Raw genomic sequence first — 25,046 nt, forward strand, 5'->3', positions numbered from 1 at the left:
TGCCGCTTCCTATCTTTATTTAAAATTGTGAGGGCAGCACTGCTTAGCTATGGAGCGTCAACCAATCAGAGAAAGGCTGTTTCTGTACCATACCTTGAACTTTTTAGCCCTTTGTCCCTGCCATGGCGCAATATGGTGAGACAATACTGTATTCGTGATGAAGTTACATTGTGAACGCATGCGCATTGAAAATTGATTACTACAAGACGCTGAAGTTCCGTCTCTATAAGAACACACTTCATTGCAAATGCATAAAAACACCACCTGTATTCGAAGTGGCCGAACTATTCTGACTTGGAATCGAAAATGGCTGACAACGGAGATGTTGTGAACAGTTCGTCGTCAGGAAAAGCGGTCAGAAATACAGTCATCGATGGACCTGTCACCGATCCAGCGTCGAATACAAAGGTAAATTAAAGAACGCTATCACTGGAGATTCGAACGGGCCACTTTTTTCTTAACTTGAATAGCCGACGCGCGCGAAAACTTGACAGTGTACTATTACTGGTATCATAGTTACCGCCAATTGCGGTTCTTGCGCTAATTAAATTGCTCACATGCTCAAATAGAATTGAGACTTTCAATTAATGGTCTTCGTTCGTTGAACGAACGAGTCGCAAAAGGAGGAAGATTCGTTTGCCTTACCCTCCTTTACGTTTGTTCCGTTCAAAACACTGTACACCATCTTCCATTTACCTTTATCTATCTTCTTTCGTACCTGTGTTTTGTTTTTCTTATTGCGTTTCGACCCAACCCTTTTTGGGTCTTGTGACCACATGTTTCTGTTATGTAACACTACACATGGTAGTAATTGATGTACAGTCTGATGTATACCTTCCATTTATTGCCAAACAAGTAATTTCCTTCACTTGTTATGAGGTATTAAAAACACATTATGGAGCAAGGCTGTGTATAATGTTCGGTAATCGTTTATTATAAGTGACTTATAGACCTTAGGTATTTAAATGTAATGCTAGTTTGAAAAGCAGAAAAAATAAACAGGCTTAACGAGAGATGATAAAATTTGCATAAAGATAAGCTGTCTTGTTATGAGTTACACGTGCCTTGTATTTATTACATTTGACATTTAAATGATTATGAAATGAAAAATGATAGTATTATTATATGTAAAAAAAAAGAAGTATAATTTGTAAGCAAGTGTTTGTATAACAATGTATGTTGCAAATGTGCATCTGTCTATGACGTATATAGCAATTGGTAATTTAAAAAACTTATGCAATGTGGTAGTAATGTTATGGTAATTGGTAAGGAGCTGAGAGACAATTCATTTGTCTGTCAAGAACATTACATCTTTTGAAGTTGCAGATATTTTAAGTACTTTGTCCTCTATGTCACGAAGTCACTTCTCAGAACCTGGTTAAGCAATAACTGACAGTATTTTAATTATTAATCTGCAAAGAGATTAAACATTTAATCTTTAGTTCTATAATACGATTTTATTAATGTTAACGTTTTATTTTGTTAAACAATTTGTGTTTTCTTTGTATCCCTCCTTCTACAATAATTGTAACAATTTTTAACTAATATTTTTGTCCAGCACGCCAACCATATTACAACAAAGGATTGTACAATCCTTAAAAAATGTTTTCTATTAAAAGCATAGCATATAGCTTCAATTCCTGATAATGCAAAAGTTGAAAGGTGACTTGCATGCTATTACACATGTTGCCTGCCTTCAAGGCGCTTATATTATTTTACATATAGAGCATTATTCTCACAGTAGTCCGTAGGTTCGGTACCAATCACTCATGCATCGCTCATTACAAGCCTAAATACACTATAGGCGTGGCACGATTAGCACTACTGAACCAATGTTTCGAGCATCATAAAACAGAGGAGTAAATAAACCAAAAAAGCAAAAAAATATATAAAGGGAATACTTCTGCGTACATAAAACTTGCATATTTGATACTTCAAGTTTTATATACAAGTAATACCTTTGGGAGCTTTGTACCAAACTACGGACTGTACTATGAAAAATCTGATGCAATTTGAATCATATAATGGTGATTATTGTGATTTCAGAGCCTAGAGGCATCAAATAATGCCTTTCAAGCCGCGAGAAAAAAATTAGTAAGTAAGAAATATATGTGTAAGAAAACACAAAGTAAACTTGTACTCCTTTTCCATAGAGCAATCCTTGCAATTTCCTCAGGGCTGCTTTAATTCCCCATGACTACATAAGTGTGGTATGTGCCAGTGAGTTTTATCATTCTTGCCTCCCCCGTCAAATAACACAGGATAATAATCAGACGATTTTTTTTACTCAAATAGAGTTTATATCATGAGTTCCATGCACCAATCTGTCCTTGTAATTTGGAGCAGCACTACCAGTAAAAATAATTTACCTTTGCTTAGTTGTATGTACAATGTGCATTTGAGTTACTCTTGATTACATGACATGGGGCAGAGAATATTATTACATGTCGTCTATATTAATCTGTGTCCATTAAACCAAATAATATAGCTTCATTTGCACTCTTCTGTTTGTAGTCCATTTCAATTCATCGCAGCCCTTCTCAAGACAAAGGATATAAATGATCTCTCGATTAATTCAATCTTTTAAATGTTTAGGATTCCAAGTCTGGAGCCTTGAAGAAATCCAGTCGTTATCGTAGCCGCTCATTATCAGCCAGTAGCACAGACAGTTACAGTTCTGGTATGAACAGATTTATACCGCTTTTGATCTGTTAAATATTGTCAATGTAATTAAATGTGTTTCTGTCGTAAGCTGAACGATCGTAACTTAATAAGCACACTCATTAAGCCTGCTGCATGCACTGTATGTTGTGGTACTAATTCTGTTCGTTTTCTTAACACTGTTTTACTCTAGCGTCTTATACAGGAAGCTCATCAGACGAGGACGATGTTTCGCCACGTGAAAAAAATCAGAAAACGGAAAAGGGTTTCACTGACTTTTGCGTGCGCAATATTAATCAGCACGCATTCGGTCGTAGAGAAATAGAAATAGCAGAGCAGGAGATGCCGGGAATAATGGCGCTCCGCAAACGTGCGGCAGAGGATAAGGTATTCATTTATTAATATAAATTTTGAAGAGTGTAAAAATTTTAAAAATCAAAATTTCTGAAATATTTTTTAGCCACTGAAAAACGCGAAAATCGTAGGATGCACTCATATCAATGCTCAAACCGCAGTCCTCATTGAAACATTAGTACATTTGGGAGCACAAGTTAGATGGGCTGCTTGCAATATTTATTCCACACAAAACGAAGTAGCTGCTGCACTTGCACACGCTGGTTATCCAATTTTTGCCTGGCGTGGCGAAACAGAAGAGGATTTCTGGTGGTGCATCGACAAATGTGTAGCAGCAGAGAATTGGCAACCGAATATGATATTGGATGACGGCGGTGACGCGACTCATTTAATGCTCAAAAAATATAACGCGATGTTTAAAATGATTCAAGGTCTCCTCATTGTTCAAGTCTTTATATGGCATAATAGGAAAGAACATGGTAATAATAATATCAATTTGCAGGAATTGTTGAGGAGAGTGTAACGGGTGTACATAGATTATACCAACTGTCGAAAGCAGGCAAATTATCCGTTCCTGCCATGAACGTAAATGACAGCGTGACGAAGACCAAGTTCGACAATCTTTATAGTTGTCGCGAAAGTATTATCGATAGGTAAATTAATTAGAAATAGTCGAAGTCCCTTGGAAAATTGTATTAGCAGTTCGCTGACATTGCAGTTAGCGTTGCTAAGAGATCAAATAACTCGCAGTTCTGCATCATCATATTTGTTCGCTCAACGGAGTTAGCTACAATGTTAGCAAAATGCGAGGCTAATGATATATTGTTAATTATTTTAATTTATCCTGCTTTAGTTTAAAAAGATCCACAGATATCATGTTTGGTGGAAAGCAAGTTGTAATTTGTGGCTACGGCGAAGTTGGTAAAGGTTGTTGCCAGGCTCTGAAGGGTTTAGGATGTATTGTTTATATAACTGAAATCGATCCGATCTGTGCTTTGCAAGCTAGGTAATTTATTTTTCGGAAAATTCGAATTTTTCAACGATCTCGTTCATAGATATTTTTGTTTCGTTATTTTGTAGCATGGACGGGTTCAGAGTGATGAAACTGAACGAAGTGATCAGAAACGTGGATATTGTGATCACAGCAACAGGTAATAAGAATGTAGTAACGCGCGAGCATATGGACAAGATGAAGAACGGATGTGTAGTGTGCAATATGGGTCACAGCAATACGGAGATAGATATCGTACGTTTAAGTTTTAACAATGTACCATCACTCTTTTCGTAAGAACTTTCGAACTAGTCCTTCGATTAGACTATTTAGGGAGAAAAAACTCGTGTTTCTTACATTTCAGAACAAAAAAAAAATGCAATATTTTGGTAAAACATTAAGACTCGTTTAATATGTGCTTAACAGAACAGTTTACGCACGCCCGATTTAACTTGGGAAAAAGTAAGGTCTCAAGTGGATCATGTTATCTGGCCAGACGGAAAGCGCATCGTGTTATTAGCGGAAGGCCGTTTAGTCAACTTGTCTTGTTCCAGTATTCCCTCATTTGTTGTATCAATTACAGCTGCTACTCAAGCTTTAGCGCTTATTGAATTGTTCAATGCGCCTCCGGGACGATACAAAAGTGACGTCTATCTACTTCCCAAAAAGATGGGTAAGCGAACTGTAATAATGTATTTTTGTACATTAATTCTGCAGAGGCACGTTCTGGGAACTTTATAAAAGTTTTGCATCTTCAATTGTTTTAAAGTAGTTAAGAAAGAGTTGTTATTTAGTAACTATCGTTAGTATTCAGTAAACAAGTGCCATTGCAGTCTTAAGTTAAACAATTATAAGATTCTATTTGATTCTATTTGATAGACGAATACGTGGCATCCTTACATTTACCAACGTTTGATGCACACTTAACGGAATTGTCAGACGAGCAAGCCAAATACATGGGACTTAATAAGGCTGGACCTTTTAAGCCTAACTATTACCGGTTCGTATAATCCTATAAGTGGATCCAGACATTTAACTAATGTTCATAATAATGAAATATCAATTATTTTTACATTTCAGCTATTAAACTGCGAACGAATGACAACAGCTCACGCGGCATTCGATAATTATGTTTAAAAGTATTATGACAGCTGCCTCGTTTCGATGGATTACCTTCTATTGACTATGTTTGTTCGAATCAATAGAAATTTCTTCGAACAAGGTTTCCCGTTCCCTTTATCGTATTAATAAGCTGTACCATTGAGGTAGAAGAGTATTATTTCAGTGTGTTCCGAACAGAAAATGCCGCATCAGCACTGGTTGCAATAATCAATAACTAGAAGTTACATAAGCCAGTCTATGTATCGAATTAACTTTCACACCTGTATAGTGGATTAATTTATGAACTGTGCAAGCATAGAGTCAAATGTGCAGTTGTTCAGTCGAATCGAAAATGGAAGTTTTGCCAAACGCCGATCATACTTTTCTGACAGAAAAAAGTTGAACAAAAAAGAGAGGAATGAACATATGATTACACGAAGATCCGTACACGTGAAACATTTTTAATGCCATAGGTTACGAAATTAGAAACTGTCATTGCCGTTATTGAGATACGCGCTAGATACTATTTTCATGAAACGGTTAATTAATGAGAACAATAATCCTTCCAATATCCACTGAGACATGTACATATACGTAGAGAATTGATCGTAAGACGATCCAGTGAAAAACACGCAACACTCGTCCCCCTAACGAGCTGGTGTCTCTTCGCGACAATTACATCCAATCATTGTTCTCAATTTGTCCATTACAGCAGTAATTATTTATATCTATGTATTTAGCGTCTTCTCTGAGAGTCAAAGAAAATCGCGTAGAATTAAAAACCGATGTTTCAATTGTGTACATACTTATTTAAGAAAAACTATTAATTACGGGTGAGAAACGTCTCGGATTGACCCTTTTATAATTGGTCGTACACCATTGTTCCAATAAAAAAAAAAGATATCGACGATCACACATAGAAGAGAAATAAACATCTATGATGCCTTGAACACAATTACGTTTACATTATTGATTTATGCGTCCTATACCTCGTATCGACCAGAAGTATTTTTTATTCTTTGTGATATATTTATAAAATCGAATCAATTATAGTTGCGCCTTAACGAGAACAAATTTTTCACCGATTGAATACATCATGCTTTATAGGTAGAGTTTTATATATGTACATATATATTTATAAAATTCCTACCTCCCGTGAATCTGGTACTAACAATTACCAATGTAATTCGGTTCCACGAATAGAAAAATTGATTCTACCTTGATGCTATTTCAGAGTAGGACAAGTCAGTGTTCCTATAAAAGGCCTAAACCCGTCGTTCCAAGTAGAACAGATGTTCATCGAATTCTAAGCAACCTCGAAGCGATGGAATTGACCATTCTAAATATGGTAACGACTAGACTGCGGACGTTTATACAAATTTCTATTTTTATAGGCAATGTGTATGTCCATGATATTCGAAGAAAAATAGTATTTCATTTGTCACACTAATAGTTTCGGCAATTTGAAAGGGAAAAAACGGCAGCAATGACTATAAAAATTCTACTTTACTCTATTCGAAGATCTTTATAAGCTGCCAGTACGTAAAGATCTGCAGTCTAGTAATGTGAACCAACGACGTATGGTTCAATGAATGGAATTACAATGCGAATTGAATGAAAGAATAACGCATGAACACAAGTATACTTTGGTGATATGTTTGCACTCTTGGAAAACCAAATAGGAACCATCTGCGTATACACCTGTGTGAATTGTAACATAGTAGTTTAACGATTGTATGAAGCAATACGTACAGATAAGGTAGAGGGAAGGAAGGAGATCTCGCAGACGTCGATTCAGCGACTAGTTTTTGATCCAAGGCAAAGAAGGATTCTCTTGGAATCTTAAACAGTAACCAAATTGCTTAAAACAGTAAAGAGATATGTAAACTTTATTATGAAAGTGTAACGACACCATGTTACGACGGTATAAATGCATTGTGCAAATTTAATAATAAATTTCTAGTTGGAGTTTTGTTTCCATTGATTTTAAGAAAAGGAATTGATGATAGAAATAAAATATCTCTTCTCTGTTTAAGTACAGGATAACTACGTTATCGAGTCCTATACAGTGAGAACAATAGGAGCAATTTTTGTTCAGATGTAGTATTTTTGTAAATTAGAGTGTTTAAATCGTAGACAGAACAGGAATGGATAAGATCGCAGGACTGGAGTACCGGTTGCTATCCATTTTTCCGTTTGTTTCAAAAACTGTTTAATTTCAAAACTAAGATTATCAAAATATCTTTTTCTTCAAACTAACTGTCACAATACCAATTATCGGCTTGAACGAATAAACCGGAACTCTAGTAGGAGCGCGTTGTACAATTGACCCTCAGATAATAATGCCCGGGTTCATTTTACTTTTAGTTAAGCTACGTTATAATTTATCTTTATCAAGTTTAATTAAGGGTTTCTAGTCTCATCAGATAAGCATGTTGGAAAATATATCTAAAAACAATGATAAATACGAATTTAGATGAACCCAGGCTATTCTCTAAGGGTTGAACAGAAAAAAAGAAAAGAAAAATAAGTGAAACGCATGACGTCGATATAAATGTTATATATTTCAGCATAATTATTATAAAGCGCTTATCGACAGCGTCGATACTCAAGATAAAGAGTTGTTACAAAGAGTTCTTGCATCCGTTCGTTTGCATCCACGATCCGTGTATGAGTATTGAAAACAAAACGACTTTGGGATTGTTTGTAAGATATGAGAAAGTGAGAGATAGATAAAGAACCGACGTAAAATGGCAAGGCTCGACGGCATGGCATACATAATGGCGTACCAGCGACGGTCTACAGAGACGAACTTAAACACAATTCCGTGTATATGAAGAAATAAATAATAAAACCAAAAAAAAATGTAGTAAAAATATATTTTACAATACTCTGTACAAGATCTCATTAGAATTAGCATAGAGTTAGCTCGGCGCAGATTAGTTAATCATGAAGAAAACAGGTTATCAACCCTGGAATACTGTTATCAGATTGATTTTTCTCTCTTAAAACTCGTTTCATCCGGAAACGACTGCCTTGAGTTAGTCATACATACTGTACAGTCCATTTGTATTTTCAATGACTAAACAAAAAAAGAATAGATTTATGGTCACAGTATTCCACGATCAATGTTAGTGTCCGTACATTTCTGCAAACAAAAAATAAAAAGAGAAACGAGACAACTGAAAATCTATTCCGCGATCGACAAAAATTCAAATAACACTTTCCCCGTTCCCGCGACCGCTCATTTCTCTCTATCGATGTTAAAAAAACGTTTCTTTTTTCTTCTGATCGACGATCTTCCGCAGAAATAAACAGACGCGTAATAAAACACGTAAAGGGCACAAAGTCTCTGTGTGTGGAACATGTTTGTTCTGTCACTACCAAGTCAACAACAAGTATCTTCAATCGAAATCTAGAAATCGGTGTCAACAATTCACTGCACTCGGAATACATATAGAGAAGAGAAAACGAAATTCTACAACGGGGGAGCCCAGCAGATAGAATAGGATTCAACACGAGTATATTACACGTTAAAGAGAGAGAGAGAAAAAGATGGAGAAACGAGAGATAGAAAAAAAACAATCGGTATTTACACAAGTCTTCATTGCACTAGTCTTCGCGATATATAAAAATGATTCGAATCTTCTTCTCCGCGTCGATTTCAAACTGGCATCCGGTACATTCGATTTGATCGTTCATAATCATCGATAACACCGAGCTCCCGTAGCATCAATGAACGTAAACGTTATTATAGACATCCCTAACGAGCTATAGTTACTATTCAGCTAAATTATACAAAGGTTGTTTGATTACACTTAAAAAAAAAAGAAAAAGAAATGGTGAATATACGCGCTCTATATACGCCCAAATCTCTGTAAGGCAAATTAGTCGGTAAAGATAAATGTGTAATGATCGAAATATGTGTTACACGTGCCACGTATCATCGATATATCATCTACTTATACATGTATATAAATTTATATATTTATATATATATTATATAATATATTATATAATATATATATTGCTTAAACCACAATTCCTTCTTTTAAAACTTTTCTTTAGCCTACGCTATAATATATATTTATACATATATATGTATATATATATATATATATATATATATATATATATATTTATTTAGTGTGCAATAAAGTAGTTCTTTTCATTGTTTATAAATATGTAACAAAAATAGATAATAGTATATATATACGTATACATACAGTATACATATATGCATACGTGCATACATATATATACATATATATATACGTATTGTATTTACAATGTAGACATGTAAAACCTAACAAAGTAGATGCGCTTGATTACTTTTTCTAGATCAATCTAGTAAGCCTTTACCGTGAGAAATACCTTGATTATCTCAACAATGAGCATATTCGCGAAAAGTCTTGCGTGCGTTCGTGCATTTTGCGATTTTCGTGGCTTCGGTTTCGTTTGCAACACGACTTTACACGTGTCAATATTCCGTTCTTCTCCTTTCTCGTCGTATGGCCAATTTAAAATGTATCGGATGGATCGACGAATCATTCGTTTATCAATACTAAAGTTCTCATACACACACACACACACACACACACACGCGTCAACCCTCGGAACACGGATTGTCTCTCGTGGACCAGCTTTTGTCTCTCTTCTTAGGACTTTGTCTTAACTTTAAACACTCCTCGATAACACATAAATTCTCAGCGTCGGTTTCCTTGGAAACGGAGCTTCGCGCGAATAAATTTCCAGTCGTTGTACGAGTAAATATCGAAAACACCTTGTGCAAATAATCATCGGCATAAGTTTGTTATTAGAAACTGAGTATTTCGAGAGAAGCTTTCGCAAAACTTGGGTAGAAACAGATGCAAGCGCCGTTGTCCGAGGGTTAAAAACAACTCTGCGTGTGCCCACCCCCCGCAAATTTTAGGTCAAACACTTTTGGAACACGCAGAAGACACTTCATCGACAGCTTTTCACTTGTCTTAGTTAACACCTTATCAGCGGATAACGCAGTCCGGCGTCAAGTATCGGCATTGTTCAAGGTTTTTGCTAATTCGACCAGTTTTAAGACAACCTGATTTATGGACGAAGTAGAATCGTTGTTTAAGATTTAAAGCCTCGAAAATTTTCTTTTACATTATCCATGATATTCTTTTACTATCGTATGCTTCATTTAACGAATAACCTTTGTCGTATATTTACCCCGGAGATTGCAGAATTTTCTACTTTGATTGCTTTTTGTATCACTGGCCATCCTGGGTCATCGATTAATTGATTTATCGCTAGTAAAAAAAGCTATTGACAAATTCAATTGAGGGAGAAAATACGATTTTGTACCGTAAGATTTTATCGCAGAAAAGCGATTTATTAGGCCGTCGTGTAGGTTCTCATGATTTAATTAATTTTCGAAAGATATAAACAGAATTTAAAAATGTAAAGATGCTCAAAAGAAGGAGCCTAGTTGAACGAATTAGAGAAATGATGTAAACAGTTTATAAACTCTGTAGAGACGCAAAACGTAGTTCGGAGTAGTTAATTAACAGAAGGTATCACGATGTCAGATATACGACAGTTCTAAAAGCTATCTTAGACCCATGGCATCTGTCTATCATTATTGCCATGCTATACCAGGATGCTTCGAGGTAGACTGGAAAATTAAAAGCAGTAAAACCAGTTGCACCATAAAGAAACATTTAGAACCAACGATAAAAACTACTGTGACTCCTGCTCCTATCAGCCCTTCGCTTAAAGGGGATACTGCAAATTTTAGAAACACCAAAGACGTATTTCCAGGCTATGGGATTATAAACGACCCCACCAAAGATCTTAATGGCACTGCTGAGTTTACTGGGAAAAATTAGAATTGGATTTAAAACGAACATACCACCGACACGATTCCGAAGGTAAGGTGCTAACAATTCTCACCCTTAAACTAAATAGCAATTCCTTATGTTACACACGCGCTTCGTTAAATATTAGCGGCTAGCTCGCTTAGTAACAACAATATTAACATACGAGTACACGTAAGCTCGCTCCAAAGACGGTTCCACGAACGTCGAATTCTTCCGCGGAACCTGTTACACAATCATTTCGCAAGTGCAAACAACAGGTTCGTTAAGCTATTAACCGGGGGCGACGAGTTAACTCGTCGAATTCGTCGATCGATAGCTTCTGTTCCTCGTCCGACCAATAATTCTTGCGTTTCGTTGCGAAGCAACGTCCATGTTGGCGTGAATTACAGTTCCAGGCACGTTTAAAAATGTTTTACCAATTAGAAGGCAATAATTTGGAGACTTGAATGATTTCAATGTTATTATAATTGTAACCGATTCTCCGATTGCCTACAAAAATTTCAGTTCGCACAAACATGCGCGGTTTGTTTATCACACTAATTCTACGCGTATCGAGTTACGCTGCTCGTGCTAATAAAACCATCGCCTGGTTAACAAATTTAATTTCCCTTTTAACAAGATATCGTCGGCGGAAATTGTTTGGACTTGCAAAATAACTCGGCTACAAATCCTCTCAGGCCTTTTTTTGTACAATGTGTATACAGGGTGTTACATCGACTACGGAGCCGATGCGTTGTATGAACAGTGGAAAAAAAAAGTTAACTCGAACATCAGCCCACGGAAGCTTTGAGAATTGAATCAATATATTTAACAATTTTCCACAAAGTCTTGTTTGTACATTCGATTATTCTAAAAACGTAAGATCGTAGTTACAGAAATCGGTAAAATAAATGCCGACGGCGAACGCATCGATCGAACAATGATTTATGCTGTAACAGATGTTTTTGATTAAATATAAATAGTTAAAATTGAAATAAAGCTGCTGTGGACTCGTTCGAATAGATTCAATAGATGCAACGTTTCCGTATGGTACAGTAATTTGATTAGCGATCGATTGAATTATTTAATACTAGATATCACGCGAATGATCTACGCGAGACAAATAATTTCTTATCCGGTCTCTGATTCACTCGACTCTGTATAAAACTTTTCCACGAAAGAATGACTGCAAAGATTGATTAACACTGCCGTTGATCAATACTCACGATTCTGTTTGTATTTTCTTACAGTGATTCAGAATCGAATAATATAATCTGGCAACCAATGAACCAACAACATCGCAACAATACTTCAAATATCTAAAACAATTACTCTTCGATGATTGATGGTAAAAACTGTAATTATTTAAGAGAGAAAAAAGACCTGTAAAAACTTATGTACCCCGTCAATGACTAGCTTAAAATATTATGCATACATATGTATATATACAAATATATATACAAATAGATATATATAGATATATATGTATATATAGATATATAATCTTGCTTTGTTTCAACATAAATGTTTCAATGGCATTACACGATTCCTTAAAATTTCTGTAATTAATGGGCCATCTCTGACTGTTGTACTAGCGTTTCGTGAACGTTTCGATGACTCACGATCGATTAATCCTTGCTGACCGCTGAAAGTAGTCTCAAACTGTGCAAACAATTTCTCTGACCTTAAAACTAAACTATCGTGTCTACAAAAAACTATGGCCACGACTAAAATAGAATTTGTTCGCTGGCAAACGATGATTTCGTTGCGGATATTACGTATTCGTGACAAAAATGAGTTTAGAATGCTCAACGTGTAATAAACCGATACAGCAACGCATGGATAAATTAGTTGATTTCATGATTTCTCGTAGGAATACTTCTACGATATCGATCGTAATAAAATGGAGGATTTTAAATTTAACAATTCCAAAAGAAGTAACTATAAAAATAGTTAATCAATATTGCATGATTATTCGCAGGCCAATAACGATTCGTAAAAGACCAACGCCGAAAATCGTCGGGCTTTAAAAGCGATTAAATATAAGAACATTAAAGAACGCGGTCAGCAAAGGGTACTCGTAAAACAGAAACGATAAAGAAGTTCTATTGATCTCCGACGTTCAGCAGTCGTTCGACGATCTTCAACAGACGATTAGATACATTTACATATACGCGTGTAGAAAATGTGCAAAAATCTAACTGCTCCCAAACCTGCAATTTGATTAATCATTCCTTATCTTATTATCCTTGACCCTGTACTCGTTACCATAGTTTCCTTTTTACTGCGTAGTTTTCTGTTTCGATCGTTGCTAGCGATAGTAAGGTACTACAGGAACGATTTGTAAAATTGTATTGTTTATACTGCGGATTTTATGCACTTATAGCGTAACACGATTGTCTAAAATACAGTTCGGTCGGCACTGGAACCACCGGATTGGTCAGAAATCCCTTCACACATCCCATCTTACTATTACGAAAATGCTAAACGTTGCTTCTACTAAAAAAAATCATCGAATAGACTTTATTTGTTCGGAACACGTAAAAAATCTCGCAAAAATCTGAACAAGTGCAGTCTCGTTATTTTCAATAAGGCAATACGAACCAGTCACGTGTAAACTTCCGGTGGTTCTAGTGTGAACGCATTTAATAAAGCTTAGCACGAGGTTTGAGTTCCATTCAGAACCTGACAGTACCCTAAAACAGAGCAAACGAGCTTCCGTTCGATCGCAGTTCCAACGAATTAAAGATCTCTCTATATCTGCATAAACATCCGCAATCTAGTTGTTATGTACAAATAAACAATATGCGCGCACAAATGCAATTGCAGCGTTAAAGAATTCCTTGCGTGTGCTCCACGTATGTAACTAAAAAAAGAAAAACAAATATACATATATCTATCTCGGCGGTCTGCTCATTTGAATTTTCGTCGCTGGTCGATCGCGGCGAAAACTGAAACTCACGACCAAAGCGATTAATTCGTGATCGCGTATAATTTTCGTTTCTTTTTTTCCTCGATCACGACTATTCGAGAACCTTATTGCTCCTCGAAATACAACAAGTGTGCAAGGTGAGTCACGAGAAACGAAACGAAACCAAATCCGTGTTGAAGCTGAAGATAAAAGAAAGTATCATGATAGCATAAAGAAACTTTTCGTTCGTTCTAAGTTTTAAAGAATTTTACGGACATCGATGTCTTCTCAGCGTACAAATAATATATAAATATATTATATTATATATTGCCATATTATATAATACATATTATGTATTATAATATATTATATAAATTTTTTAAGGTTAAACTAATATATTTTAACATGCATTCTGCGTATTAAGGTCATTTAAAGGTCATTAGCCAGATTGTTGAACTTTCTACGCTGTTTACTGAACTGTAAACCGAGATTATGAAGAGGCATTTAAATAATACTCAAATGACGTTTATGCTATCAAAATGGTCCCGATTTTGCAGCTTCAATTCCAACACAAATTTGGATGACCGAATTGTTGTGTCTCACCCTGTACAAACGAGAGAAAGAAGTATTCGTGCACTGCTGTCTTCTGTTCGTGATTGTTTACGCCAATCCCATGGTAACTTCCAGTAAACGATTACTCGCAACCGGTAGTTATGAGAAAACAGTGAACTACGAATAGTTTCTTCTCTCGAGGTATCACCCTCTATTAAACAGCAACTCTAAACATTCACGGAGGTCCTTGAATCAAAACCACGATTAATGTGCATGTTGCTATCATGCACTCTAAGGCGAAGCATACTCCTGCTGCATATTGACATGACGCTCGAACGGGAACAATATTTCGAAAAACCTATTGTCGAAAAACGCATGATTCGACATCGAAACAGCTTTCTTTTTTACACAGAGTCGATTAACCCCCTATAGTTTAGCCATTTAGTTTAATACAACTAGGGACCCTCCTGATTAAACAGTATGCTGAACGGAAGATAATATTACTAGAGAACCACTCATCTCAAGTGATCCTCACGTAACAAAATCTTCGATATCATCTTCGGAAAACAAACTACCGCCCTTCCAAGGGTTAAAAGCTTCGATAAAAATTACATTGCTAACACGATTAGGTAGCAAAGTAATCCGATTGTTCCATCAACGATAGTCTGTCCGTAATGACAGGCGTATGCCACATAATTTACTTATCTTACGGCTATCTTACGCTATGGCGTCGCTAGTGTGATCCTCGCCGTCACATTGCACGATAATATGATACAAAAGTAACCCATTTTGTACATGCTTCCACGAACGAGACCATGATTTCACTTTTCCATCTCTATAGTGTTGTGAAACGAGTTTCTTTCAATCATGTTTCCCGGACACTGTGCAGAAACACCATGACCGTGGGGCATCTAAGATCCTTACAATTTCTCGGACAATCTAAGAATACTATAGTCGTAGAAAACCAAACACAGGACAGGTTCGGCAAGTACCGACAAACGCGGTGTCGTGTTGCACCAACTCGATCCGCTTCGTCCGGAAGGTCCTGTATAATGACGACCGGTTTACACTGATCGCGGGTAGCTAACAGCCCCTTCATTGGATAGTACTTGGCACAACAGTCACTTTACTGTATTGCTCGTCGGACTGTCCAGCGGCGGTCGGTGGAAGCGGCTTCTCGAACCTCTCATGCTGCACGTATGGAGACGACACGGTGGACGTCCTATGCTGCTCCAACTTTGGGTTCTCCGCTATGGTGACGTAACCGGTGTTCGGTTTGCTGGTGATGATCGTCTTGTCAACATCCAGTTTGCCGACCGGATGTGTACCTGGGGGCCAATAACGTGTGTAAGCAGAGTTGTCCTCCTCGTTTTTGTCCTCAGTGGGCTCCGTTGCTTCCGGTTTTCCAATTTGTTGCGGCTGTAGTCTTTGGAAAACGGTGCTAGCCAAGACGTATGGTTTCGAACCATCAGTCGTCGATGATTCTGGTGGGCCAGCTTTGGGTGATGCTTCCGAAACATTTGGCTGATAGTTCGGTTTCTTTGCCATCTCAGAAATAGAAGACACTGACACGTACGGTTTTGAAGAGGAGTCCATAGTGGACGGCAAGGACGTCGGACTAGCAAACGAGGAGACAAATGGTTTGGTGCACGCATCGGTTAGAGATGTTGATGCGAATGGAGCTGTTATCGTCGGGCTCCTTGTACTGTCAATACTGCTCAAAGTGAATGGCTTCTTCAGCGAGTCGATCAAGCCTGTCTGAACATATGGTTTCGACGTCTTCTCAGGAGTGGAGAACGGCGTCAAAGTTTCCAGTTTCGCTTTCGACTCTGTGAATGCCAAGTCATCTAAGTCCTTCAAGGTATCTATGGGCTTCTTGTCCTTCTGTTTCTGCTCCAAGGATGCCAGAGTTATGTAGGCGTTGGCGGGCTTGGCCTCTGCTTTAATTGGGATCAATGTCTTCCCAGTGGTATCTTTTAAGTCACCGCCATCCTTGGATTTTGATGTCACTGGCTTTGGAGCTGCTCCAATCACGCTGTAGCCACCTGCTGTTGTTGTTTCTTTGGGCACAGGACTAGGATTGCTAGATAGCTCCTCGGAGGATGGCATGCTGATATAGCCGGTCGAAGACCATGTATGCTGGGACGTTGTGAAGCCGGTGCTATCAGTTAAATTCGGTGTTGATCTTGCTAAGGATAAAGAGTCCCCGATTATCGGTTCTCCTGATTTCGCCACTTTTACATATGGTTCCCAACGAGCTGCATCTGCGGTGAAACCAGGCCTTGTTACCCCAACGTTTCTCTGTCGCAAACTCGAGGACTCCCAAGGCTGCAACGTTTCCATCAGCTTATTCGGCGACACTGGCATTGGATCTATCTCCGTACCACTGTCACTTGAAACCTGAGAATCAGATGTAAGAGAAGAGGTAACGGATTCTTGACCGCTAGAACAGCCGCTTGAGTCTGCTGACGATTGTCGAATGTGCTGTTCACCTCCCTTCTGCAGGAGTTTCTACAATAAATATTAATAAACCATTTTATGATCATTTTTCAATATATGTGCAAAGTTTAGTTTTTAAGTACAGTAATAGTTATTACCATGTTGGGCGCTAGTCCAGGTGGTAATTTAACTCCGACGTCCTGCATGGCTTTACACTTCATCCACATTCTATAATAAATTAATAAAAGTTATATTAAGCCTACGATCTTTTGATAAATTATATAGGTAAAGATATATGTACCTCTTCGACACGTGTCCAACACAAAGAAGCACCGCTATAATGCTAACTGCTCCTATCACCCATATCATAATCCAGACACTGAATGACGGACCTATAACATAATAATTTGTTAATTGATAACATTTCTAACACTCTATTAAATTTCGATGCAAAAGGAGGAAGAATATCAGAATGATTTTACCATCGCTGTAACAATTTCCATCGCCTGGATCAGACCATTCTCCTGGCAGGTGCTCATTATCGGACGCAATGTTAACAGCCCTCACGCGAAACTCGTATAACTGTTCTCTTCCCACAGTTTTGCAGTCAGGGATTGGTAAATGGGCCTCTGTAATAATTGCATCAATTATGTTAAAGATTGGACACACTTTTCTAGCGAAATATTTTCTGTTTTATGTCGTTACCTGTTTTGGTACTGTTCTGTATGCCACCATCGCGCGTAGATATTTGATAGTAATCTAAATAACCGGCGCTATTATCAGGTTTGTTCCACTTAACAGCCACTTGGCTAGAATTTATGAATCTAACGTTGGGAACGTCTATCTTGCCAGGCACACCGATCTTCGTCACCTCGTAGATAGTCGGTGACGCCTGGCTGCAATCCACGGTGCATGCCAACACACTGATGCTATAATTCGTGTGGACTTTAAGGTTCTCTAGTTTTATCTGATTCGCTTCCTCAACCTTTCGTTCATCTCCGTTAAATTTTACTTCATAGTATCTCAAGACGCCGTTCATGGCATCTGGTGGTTTCCACGTGATGAGCATGGTCGTATTGGTCACGTTGAAAACCTTGACGTCTTGCGGAGGTGTCGATGGTGCGGCTTCCAGTGTTGTGTTGTACAAAGGATCGCTAGTTTTTCCTTCTTTGTTCTTGATTAGCACGGCGACGGATAGGCTGTAGGTTGTGTATGGTTTTAAATTGGTGACCATACCGTGAATAGTATGAGGATCCGCTTTAATAGTCATATTAAGCTTCGGGCCTTTACAGTTCAAATTATACGGCGATACAATAGGGCAATAATATATGTTAAATCCCTCTACAATTCCAATGCGATCGGAACAGTCCAACTTCCACCCAACTTGAATATAATCGGAGCCTATTTTATTTATCCAAACGGACTTCATTTTTCCAACACCGTCGTCATGCATCACAGTACACGAAGCCCACATCATACCGCTACTTCCTTTATTGGTATTCGCGGAGATCGCGAACTGGTAAACCTTGTTTGGATCCGGCACAGTCATATTGTAGATCGTCGTGTTCTTGCTCACATGCACCCAGTCCAGATAACCCTGTAATTATCAGTTTTGATATGAATAGATTTCAATTACCAAATATCCGCAGTTGTTAACGATTACGTACGCTGCATTGATAAGGGCGATCGCGGTTATCGTTATCGCACCAAAAAATTGTATAATTTGTGACTTCGGTGTTCATAATAGGTGGCTTCCAAGACAGCTCATACAGACCACCGTGAAATGCTATTTTCGTAAACGCTAAAGGCCCACGCGGTACTGTGTAAAATACATACATTAATTGTAATTGTCTGGTAATAGGATACGGATCTGTATTAAAATTCTAAATTGCAAAGAAAATATATATCCTTACTTTCATATTGACTAGGAACAAATATTCTAGCGCGCTCTTTGTTCATTCCAACAATATTTGTCGAAACAATCTCGAATCTGTAATAACTGTTGAGATTAATCCCCTCGAATTTAACATATGTGTCTGTCCTTTCACTGGGAACAATCGCCAGCTTTTTTCCATTCTCTTCAACGTATTCGATCTTGTATGTAAAATTGTCACCGTTCTTCAAGTACTCCGGTATAGTTTGCCAATACAAATACACGTCTCTGGTGTCCCTGCTCTCCGCCGTTACCTCGAAACTCCCGATATCGGTTTTTGGAGAACGGCCAGGTACTAAAATATCAAGTACATAGAAAGAAAGAAAGAAGACACGAAATACTCCGCAGAATACCTAATGGCAAAAATCGAGTTGCTTACCTGTTGGCGATGTTCTGAACGCAACCACGCTAAACTCACTCCATTTATCTTCCCCTGTTGCGACAGAACTCTTCATGGAAACCCGTACATCGTAGCCGGCGTTAGGGTACTCCAATCCGGAGAGATTATAATGTCTCTTGGGTGCGCGAATGTCGTTTGTAATATTAATCACCTGAAAGACAATTACAGTTAGTGTAATTACAGTTAGTGTATAATCATAAAAAAAATAATGTGTGCATGCACACCTGCCAAGTGTCTTTAGTATGCCATTGATTCTGGTACATTATTCTGTGGTGTAAGCCAGGTGGAAAGTTCTGCATAGGAAAAGGCACGCTCCAGTGCAGTAATACGCTATCCGATGTTTTATTAATCACTGATAAATTGGCCGGTTTTGCAGGAATAACTGGAAACAGTTACCATTATCGTTATAATCAGGACGATACATTTGCAAGTTTAAGGATAGAGGATGCGAACCATGAGCATAATGATGAAATTTGTAAGTGAAACTGGCATTTCCTAGCACGTTCTCCACGTTTAAAATGAACATATAATATTCGTATGGCTGGCGGTAAATCGGATTCGTTGTTGTGTCCCACAGACATGTATTCGGTGGCAACGGTCGTTGTTGTTCATGCGGACAGGGATACAATTTTCGCCCTGCTCTTCCTGGTAGTTTGAATACAAGCGTAAATCTCGTTGTAACGTTATTCTGGACGGGCACCCATGTGCATGTAATGTTCTCCCAATTGTGGGACACACAAGAGAAGCTCTTCGGTTCTTTAGGTTTATCTGTTGATGAACATTATAATCAGAAACTCGTGGAGAAAACTTCTATGCTCTTTTGGAAATAAATTCTTATCATTTTTACTGCACAAAAAAAATTCAAAGCACTAGCAAGGGGGGAGATTAAAATACATGGGTGCTTCTACAGGGTTCTCTTTGTGTGAAAGGGTCTCTGCAGAAATTCTTATCTTGAATGATAGTCAAGAATGAGTTCTAAGATACAAAACGAATGAATGCAGGCTTTTGACCTATCCTGATAAGCATATACATGAATGACACTATTTAGAGAGGAATTCAAACTGCAAGCATAACTGTAATAAACAGAGACATTTTTACTGAAACCAGGAATCATTAAAACAGCAGTATTATCTGAGACACAATACTTACATCCCACTACAACTTTATTTAAACAAACTGCTTCAGCTTTCTTGTTAGAGTCATTTTGTGGCCTTAACTTGCAATAGTACATATCCTCTGCAGGAGGAGGTTTTTCTACATCCAATGATATTGTAGTTTCATTAACGATTGTGATAAACTGTGGTTCCATTTCCTTATTGTTTCGAAAAAATACGAGATCTGAAGCATTTCTTTCAGGCAAATAGCTGTCCACGAACGTTTTATTTAATATACAAAGTATTTTTAACGATTGACCATATTCGAGAACAATATCACCTTGAGGCCAAGTTCCTTGAAAAAAATAAGTTTATAATTTTGTTATTGCTATTACAATACATCTGACAAAATAATTTATTAAGTAGCTTTCACTGTGAGTATACACGGTACGTCCACAGTATTAAATATAGATACAAGCATTTTGCTTCTACACTAGAATTCCAAAAAGAGAAGAAAGGTGCATGCTTTATTTATAAACTCAGCTAAATGTAGAACTATTCAAGGAACATATCATTAATGTTTTAGTCCATTTTAAACTTACTTCCTGGTGTTTTGAGGCCATGTGCACACTCATTTTGATCTGCACTACATAATAATGTACATGATAATACAATGAAAGGAATTAAAAATGTTCTCCAAAAACAATTTCTCCACTGTGTACCAACTCTCTTGGTAGTAGGCAGCAGCAAATTTCTGTCTGCCCTTGTTCTCCACGAATTGTATGTATTAGAACACACATAACTATTTGAGATTTGTTTCTGTTTTTGACAACACATTATATCACAATTACAGGTAAAACGATTAACATCTTTGTTCGATGTACAATGGTTAAGCAAACATATTCTAGTAGAATAGTTAATGCTTGTTGAATATTCAGCCGTGTCACACGATTCATTTTCTATCCTATTTAGAATGTCCTTCTCCACAGGGAGCTTATTACTGATATTTTCACAGTGCTCAGAACCACAACACAGTATCTCTCTCATTCTATGGCTATCCAAAGATCTAGAGACATCATGTTTCGATGTGATTTCTGTATCTGACCGTGATAATTGAACCATTTCTTGCACAGGTCTTTTGGGATCTGCTTTGGTTGAAGACATCTTGTGCTCCCATCACTGAAAAAATTACAAAGTTGTATTAATCACTAAAAGATTATTTCACTCGTCAAAAATTGGCTGCATTAACATTTGCCACAGTAAATAACAATGTGCCTGTTTCAGAAAATGAAAACTTGAGCCTTTGACAGAAGACACGACTGTGTAGTGCCAGAGCTCAACTGAGACTGAATCAGGAAGCTCAATCCTTATGCATAATAAAGATAAGTCAGATACTAATGAGATAGAATACAGTTCCGATTGGTAAATCTTAGGTCATGACATTTTACTTCATTATTTTTATGCAATCAGTTTCCAATAATTTCTTAACTAACTTATCTTTTACTATGAAGAAAATCATCAATTTCTTAAATAGCTTCCAATAATTTCTTAATTAATTGATCTTTTACTATGAAATAGATATCTATTGATGGTAAATCAAAATAAAACGAATAATATATTTCTGTGAATAATGTTCTTAAAATCCATTACATAAACATTTGCAAACGGCGAAAAATTAATAGGAACATTAGAAAAATTTGGAGCATTTATGTAGTTCTTGCAAAATATGGTTAACAATATTGTACATAATAATTAAATTAATATTGTACGTAAATCAACAAATTATCTAATTATCTAAATTAATATAATTTAAAGAGATCTATCAGGATTATTATGTGATATTATTAAGCTTTTTTCAATATAACTTTAAAATGAAAAGTATTTAGAAAAATATTTAACCTGCAAATGATTCTTATCAACCAAATACGTTCTGTCGAGGATAGTAGTAAATATAACAATAGCTTAAAAATCAATAATAAAAAATGGTTCGAACCTGAAGAATAAAAATGTGAACGATATAAAATGCTGCATCGCGCTATCAACGCGCGCTTGGAAGCATTTTCTCAATCGTTGTCGTTATTTACTAGAAAAGTCTAATTATCGGAGTAAGAGGAAAATATTGATAACTCGAAAACGTAATCAGTCATCACGGTCGTAGAGGAAGCGAGAAAAAGAGAGCGAGACAGAGAGAGAAAGAGAGAGAGAGAGAGGGGGGCGGAGAGGGAGAAGGAAAAAGAAAGATCTAAAAAAGGAGGGAGAATTCTACATATACATACATATGCGGGACGAGCATGCACACGGCCATGCGGCGTGCAGAAATTATTTAGCACTGTGCGGTACAGGGCCGTTTCTGTAAAACTGCAAACATTTCCCGGAGATATTCGAGACGCGTATCGCGTCGAGAACGTTACGATCGTTTATTTACGAGCATACGCTGCGCTGTATCCACGACGTAACGCGTCTCCGTGGTAGATGATCGTACCTCGTATCCCGTCTTGTCGCGTGTATACAGGGTGCTCAGTAATTAAACTGACAACGGCTGCCAATCATTAATCGACTAAATAAAATTTCATACATTTATAAAAGGATCCACCAGATTAATTATTACTCACTATTAAGTATAGGAATGAATCGAAGATCTGCGTACAAACACCGAGTAAATTCAAATCTTAAATGCCGCGTGATTCATTGACCAAACAATCGGCAATGTATGCAAATGTGTAAAACTTTGACGAGCATAATTTTACTAAAACGTAGGCGATTTTTATACCAAAGTCTCCAATGCATACCGACTGCATAGTATAGTTAAAATATTATTACAGAATGTACTTTCATTAATTAAAATGCCCACTACTCAAATTGTATTAAATTGTCCCTTCCTTTTAAAGCTGTTAGACAACAGGAGCATCCTTTTATTGATGTTTTATTGATCTCTAATTTTCACTTGTGCAATTGCACCACTTGGGTAAAGTAGTAATTTACATTCGCATTGCGCGTAAATGAAAAGGACTTTTAGAGCAACCCAATATTTGATAATGACATTCCGATATTTTCATGTTACGTTAGAAATCACGTTTCTACGTTCGAATCGACAATATTCACTGAATATGAAAGCGGATGCAAATTGCTAATGACAGTATCGCGGTCCATATCTGATAACGAATCAAAACCGATCCATTGTTTATACATGTTTCAGAGTAACCTCTGTGCCATCGGAAATTATCAGTTTAATCGTGGAACACCCTGTATAGTGTCCGTGTGGCAGCACCCGCGACTGTGTGCGATCTCATGAATGCTTCTCTGACGTACACAGAAGCACGCACGGCCACACGCACGCCATATAATATACACGCGAACAATGCACGTAATGAGGCTGGCCCGAGCGAACGATGCGAATTTCCGTGTTCGATCACGAACCCGATGATAGACGGATGTCCGATCTGCTCGCAAAACGTTTCTCGATCCGAAAATCGTGGGTTCTGCTTCACGGTGAAACGACATATCTCGAGGACGGTGGGAAAGTCCAAAGCGGTTGTTCGTCCATTATCGGATCATTCCCCGAATGTCTCACTCACCGTCAGTGAACGATCAACGAGTTCCTGCAGATTCTCTCGCATCGTGCCAGCAAAGATTTCGCGTTCGTCGCCACTTCACTTCATCGAAACTGAACGAACACTTCGGGATGGTCGAACGCGGACCCGTTCTATCCGATGAGTATATCCTTTGGTCACCGTAACGCGCTCCGAAATATCTAACAGACACACAGACCACTATCCGAGTCGAATCTTCCGCAGCAAACACGTAACCACGGCACGTATCGCGAGTCGCAGCCGCAGAAATCGGCCGTGTCACTTCATATTTGCGAAAAATTCTGTTTACATTCGCCCAGAGGGACCCACGAATAAATATATACGATACACATTCTGGGTAAAATACGTGCGATCAATCGACAGTGGTGCCAACATGTCAGCGACTGGTCCTCGGGAATCTCGAGATCGAGCGCAAGGCGGTCCAATATTCTCATCACATGGTTCCCCTTATTTTCCCGTCTTTTGGATGTTTTCGAACGATTGTTACAATCGTTACGGTGAATCGTGATCACAAACTGTATGGGATAAACACGTTTCGAATGTTGCAGCTTGAAGACATTGGCTGACGTCACGACGAAACGTCAAGCGCCGCATTCTCGGAAATGTAGGCGCAGGCTTCATTGTTGACCGCAATGTTGTTTAAAAGGCGGGATTTTTAAAATTCTCCGAAAACTCGATTTCAGACTTTGACATTTTTGTGATCCCACTATTTCGACTGAAGAAAAAATCAAGTATATTTAAATTCAACATAAGATTTCCTAAGTATCGTGAAATTTAGAATATATGGTTTCTTCTTCGGTTCAAATCATGAAAGCGTAGTTTACACCACGATGTAAGAAGTTCTCGGGATTCCCTGAAATATTGGGTTTTCCCGAAAAACCCAATATTTGAAAGAAAATTTTGTGATGAAAAAGGTAATAAATACACACAGATATTTCATAAAACGTGCATAATGTAGACCAGATTTTAAATTTTCTGTTAGTTTGATTCTCTTACAAGGAAAAAGTGACAAAATTTGTTGGCCCCTTAGACGAGGCAACCGGTAATTAAGTATGTAATGGCGCTAGCTATTTAAATTATAATTTACATAATTTCAATTAGTATTTATTGAACAGGGCTTAATTGTAATTAAAGGTAGAATTTTTATTTGTAACAATATCGTTCTCTTAAATTTATTGGTGTA

The 25,046-nt window shown here is 37.5% G+C and overlaps 2 protein-coding genes across 8 annotated transcripts; one reads left to right on the forward strand and one right to left on the reverse strand.

Annotated features, from left to right (window-relative positions):
• The first annotated feature begins 252 nt into the window (after positions 1 to 252).
• LOC144476350 (adenosylhomocysteinase-like 1) lies at positions 253 to 6,062 on the forward strand. Of its 7 annotated transcripts, XM_078193146.1 has the most exons (12): positions 259 to 408; positions 2,047 to 2,094; positions 2,154 to 2,210; positions 2,596 to 2,680; positions 2,855 to 3,048; positions 3,122 to 3,446; positions 3,518 to 3,668; positions 3,869 to 4,021; positions 4,096 to 4,261; positions 4,433 to 4,679; positions 4,886 to 5,006; positions 5,087 to 6,062. In XM_078193146.1, exons 1-12 carry the CDS (start codon positions 307 to 309, stop codon positions 5,091 to 5,093), a joined length of 1,656 nt encoding a protein of 551 aa, XP_078049272.1. In that variant the 5' UTR covers positions 259 to 306; the 3' UTR covers positions 5,094 to 6,062. The 7 variants fall into 7 exon arrangements, with proteins under 7 accessions (XP_078049269.1, XP_078049270.1, XP_078049271.1 ...); XM_078193140.1 differs by lacking the exon at positions 2,154 to 2,210; XM_078193141.1 differs by lacking the exon at positions 2,154 to 2,210 and having other exon boundaries at positions 260 to 408; positions 2,867 to 3,048.
• Positions 6,063 to 7,369: 1,307 nt separating this feature from the next.
• On the reverse strand, positions 7,370 to 24,519 carry Dome (cytokine receptor domeless). The gene is made up of 13 exons (XM_078193134.1): positions 23,849 to 24,519; positions 20,876 to 21,452; positions 20,329 to 20,628; positions 19,633 to 19,947; positions 19,404 to 19,561; positions 19,159 to 19,330; positions 18,760 to 19,074; positions 18,514 to 18,665; positions 17,552 to 18,443; positions 17,329 to 17,475; positions 17,148 to 17,238; positions 17,005 to 17,074; positions 7,370 to 16,918 (listed from the first exon to the last, which is right to left on the reverse strand). Exons 2-13 carry the CDS (start codon positions 21,435 to 21,437, stop codon positions 15,503 to 15,505), a joined length of 4,590 nt encoding a protein of 1,529 aa, XP_078049260.1. The 5' UTR covers positions 21,438 to 21,452; positions 23,849 to 24,519; the 3' UTR covers positions 7,370 to 15,502.
• Between the last annotated feature and the right edge of the window lie 527 nt (positions 24,520 to 25,046).

This window comes from Augochlora pura, chromosome 10 (assembly GCF_028453695.1).
Source record: "Augochlora pura isolate Apur16 chromosome 10, APUR_v2.2.1, whole genome shotgun sequence".
Lineage (NCBI taxonomy): Eukaryota > Metazoa > Arthropoda > Insecta > Hymenoptera > Halictidae > Augochlora > Augochlora pura.

Excerpts from the sequence above, each read along its gene's own strand:
- Dome (XM_078193134.1), bottom strand. The coding sequence starts at position 21,437 with ATGTCTTCAACCAAAGCAGATCCCAAAAGACCTGTGCAAGAAATGGTT. Across the intron at positions 19,331-19,403 it reads ATACTAAAGACACTTGGCAG|GTGATTAATATTACAAACGA; the intron begins GTGTGCATGCAC and ends ATTGTCTTTCAG. Across the intron at positions 17,476-17,551 it reads ACAGAACAGTACCAAAACAG|AGGCCCATTTACCAATCCCT; the intron begins GTAACGACATAA and ends CAATTATTACAG.
- LOC144476350 (XM_078193146.1), top strand. The coding sequence starts at position 307 with ATGGCTGACAACGGAGATGTTGTGAACAGTTCGTCGTCAGGAAAAGCG. Across the intron at positions 2,681-2,854 it reads CACAGACAGTTACAGTTCTG|CGTCTTATACAGGAAGCTCA; the intron begins GTATGAACAGAT and ends GTTTTACTCTAG. Across the intron at positions 4,022-4,095 it reads ATCTGTGCTTTGCAAGCTAG|CATGGACGGGTTCAGAGTGA; the intron begins GTAATTTATTTT and ends GTTATTTTGTAG.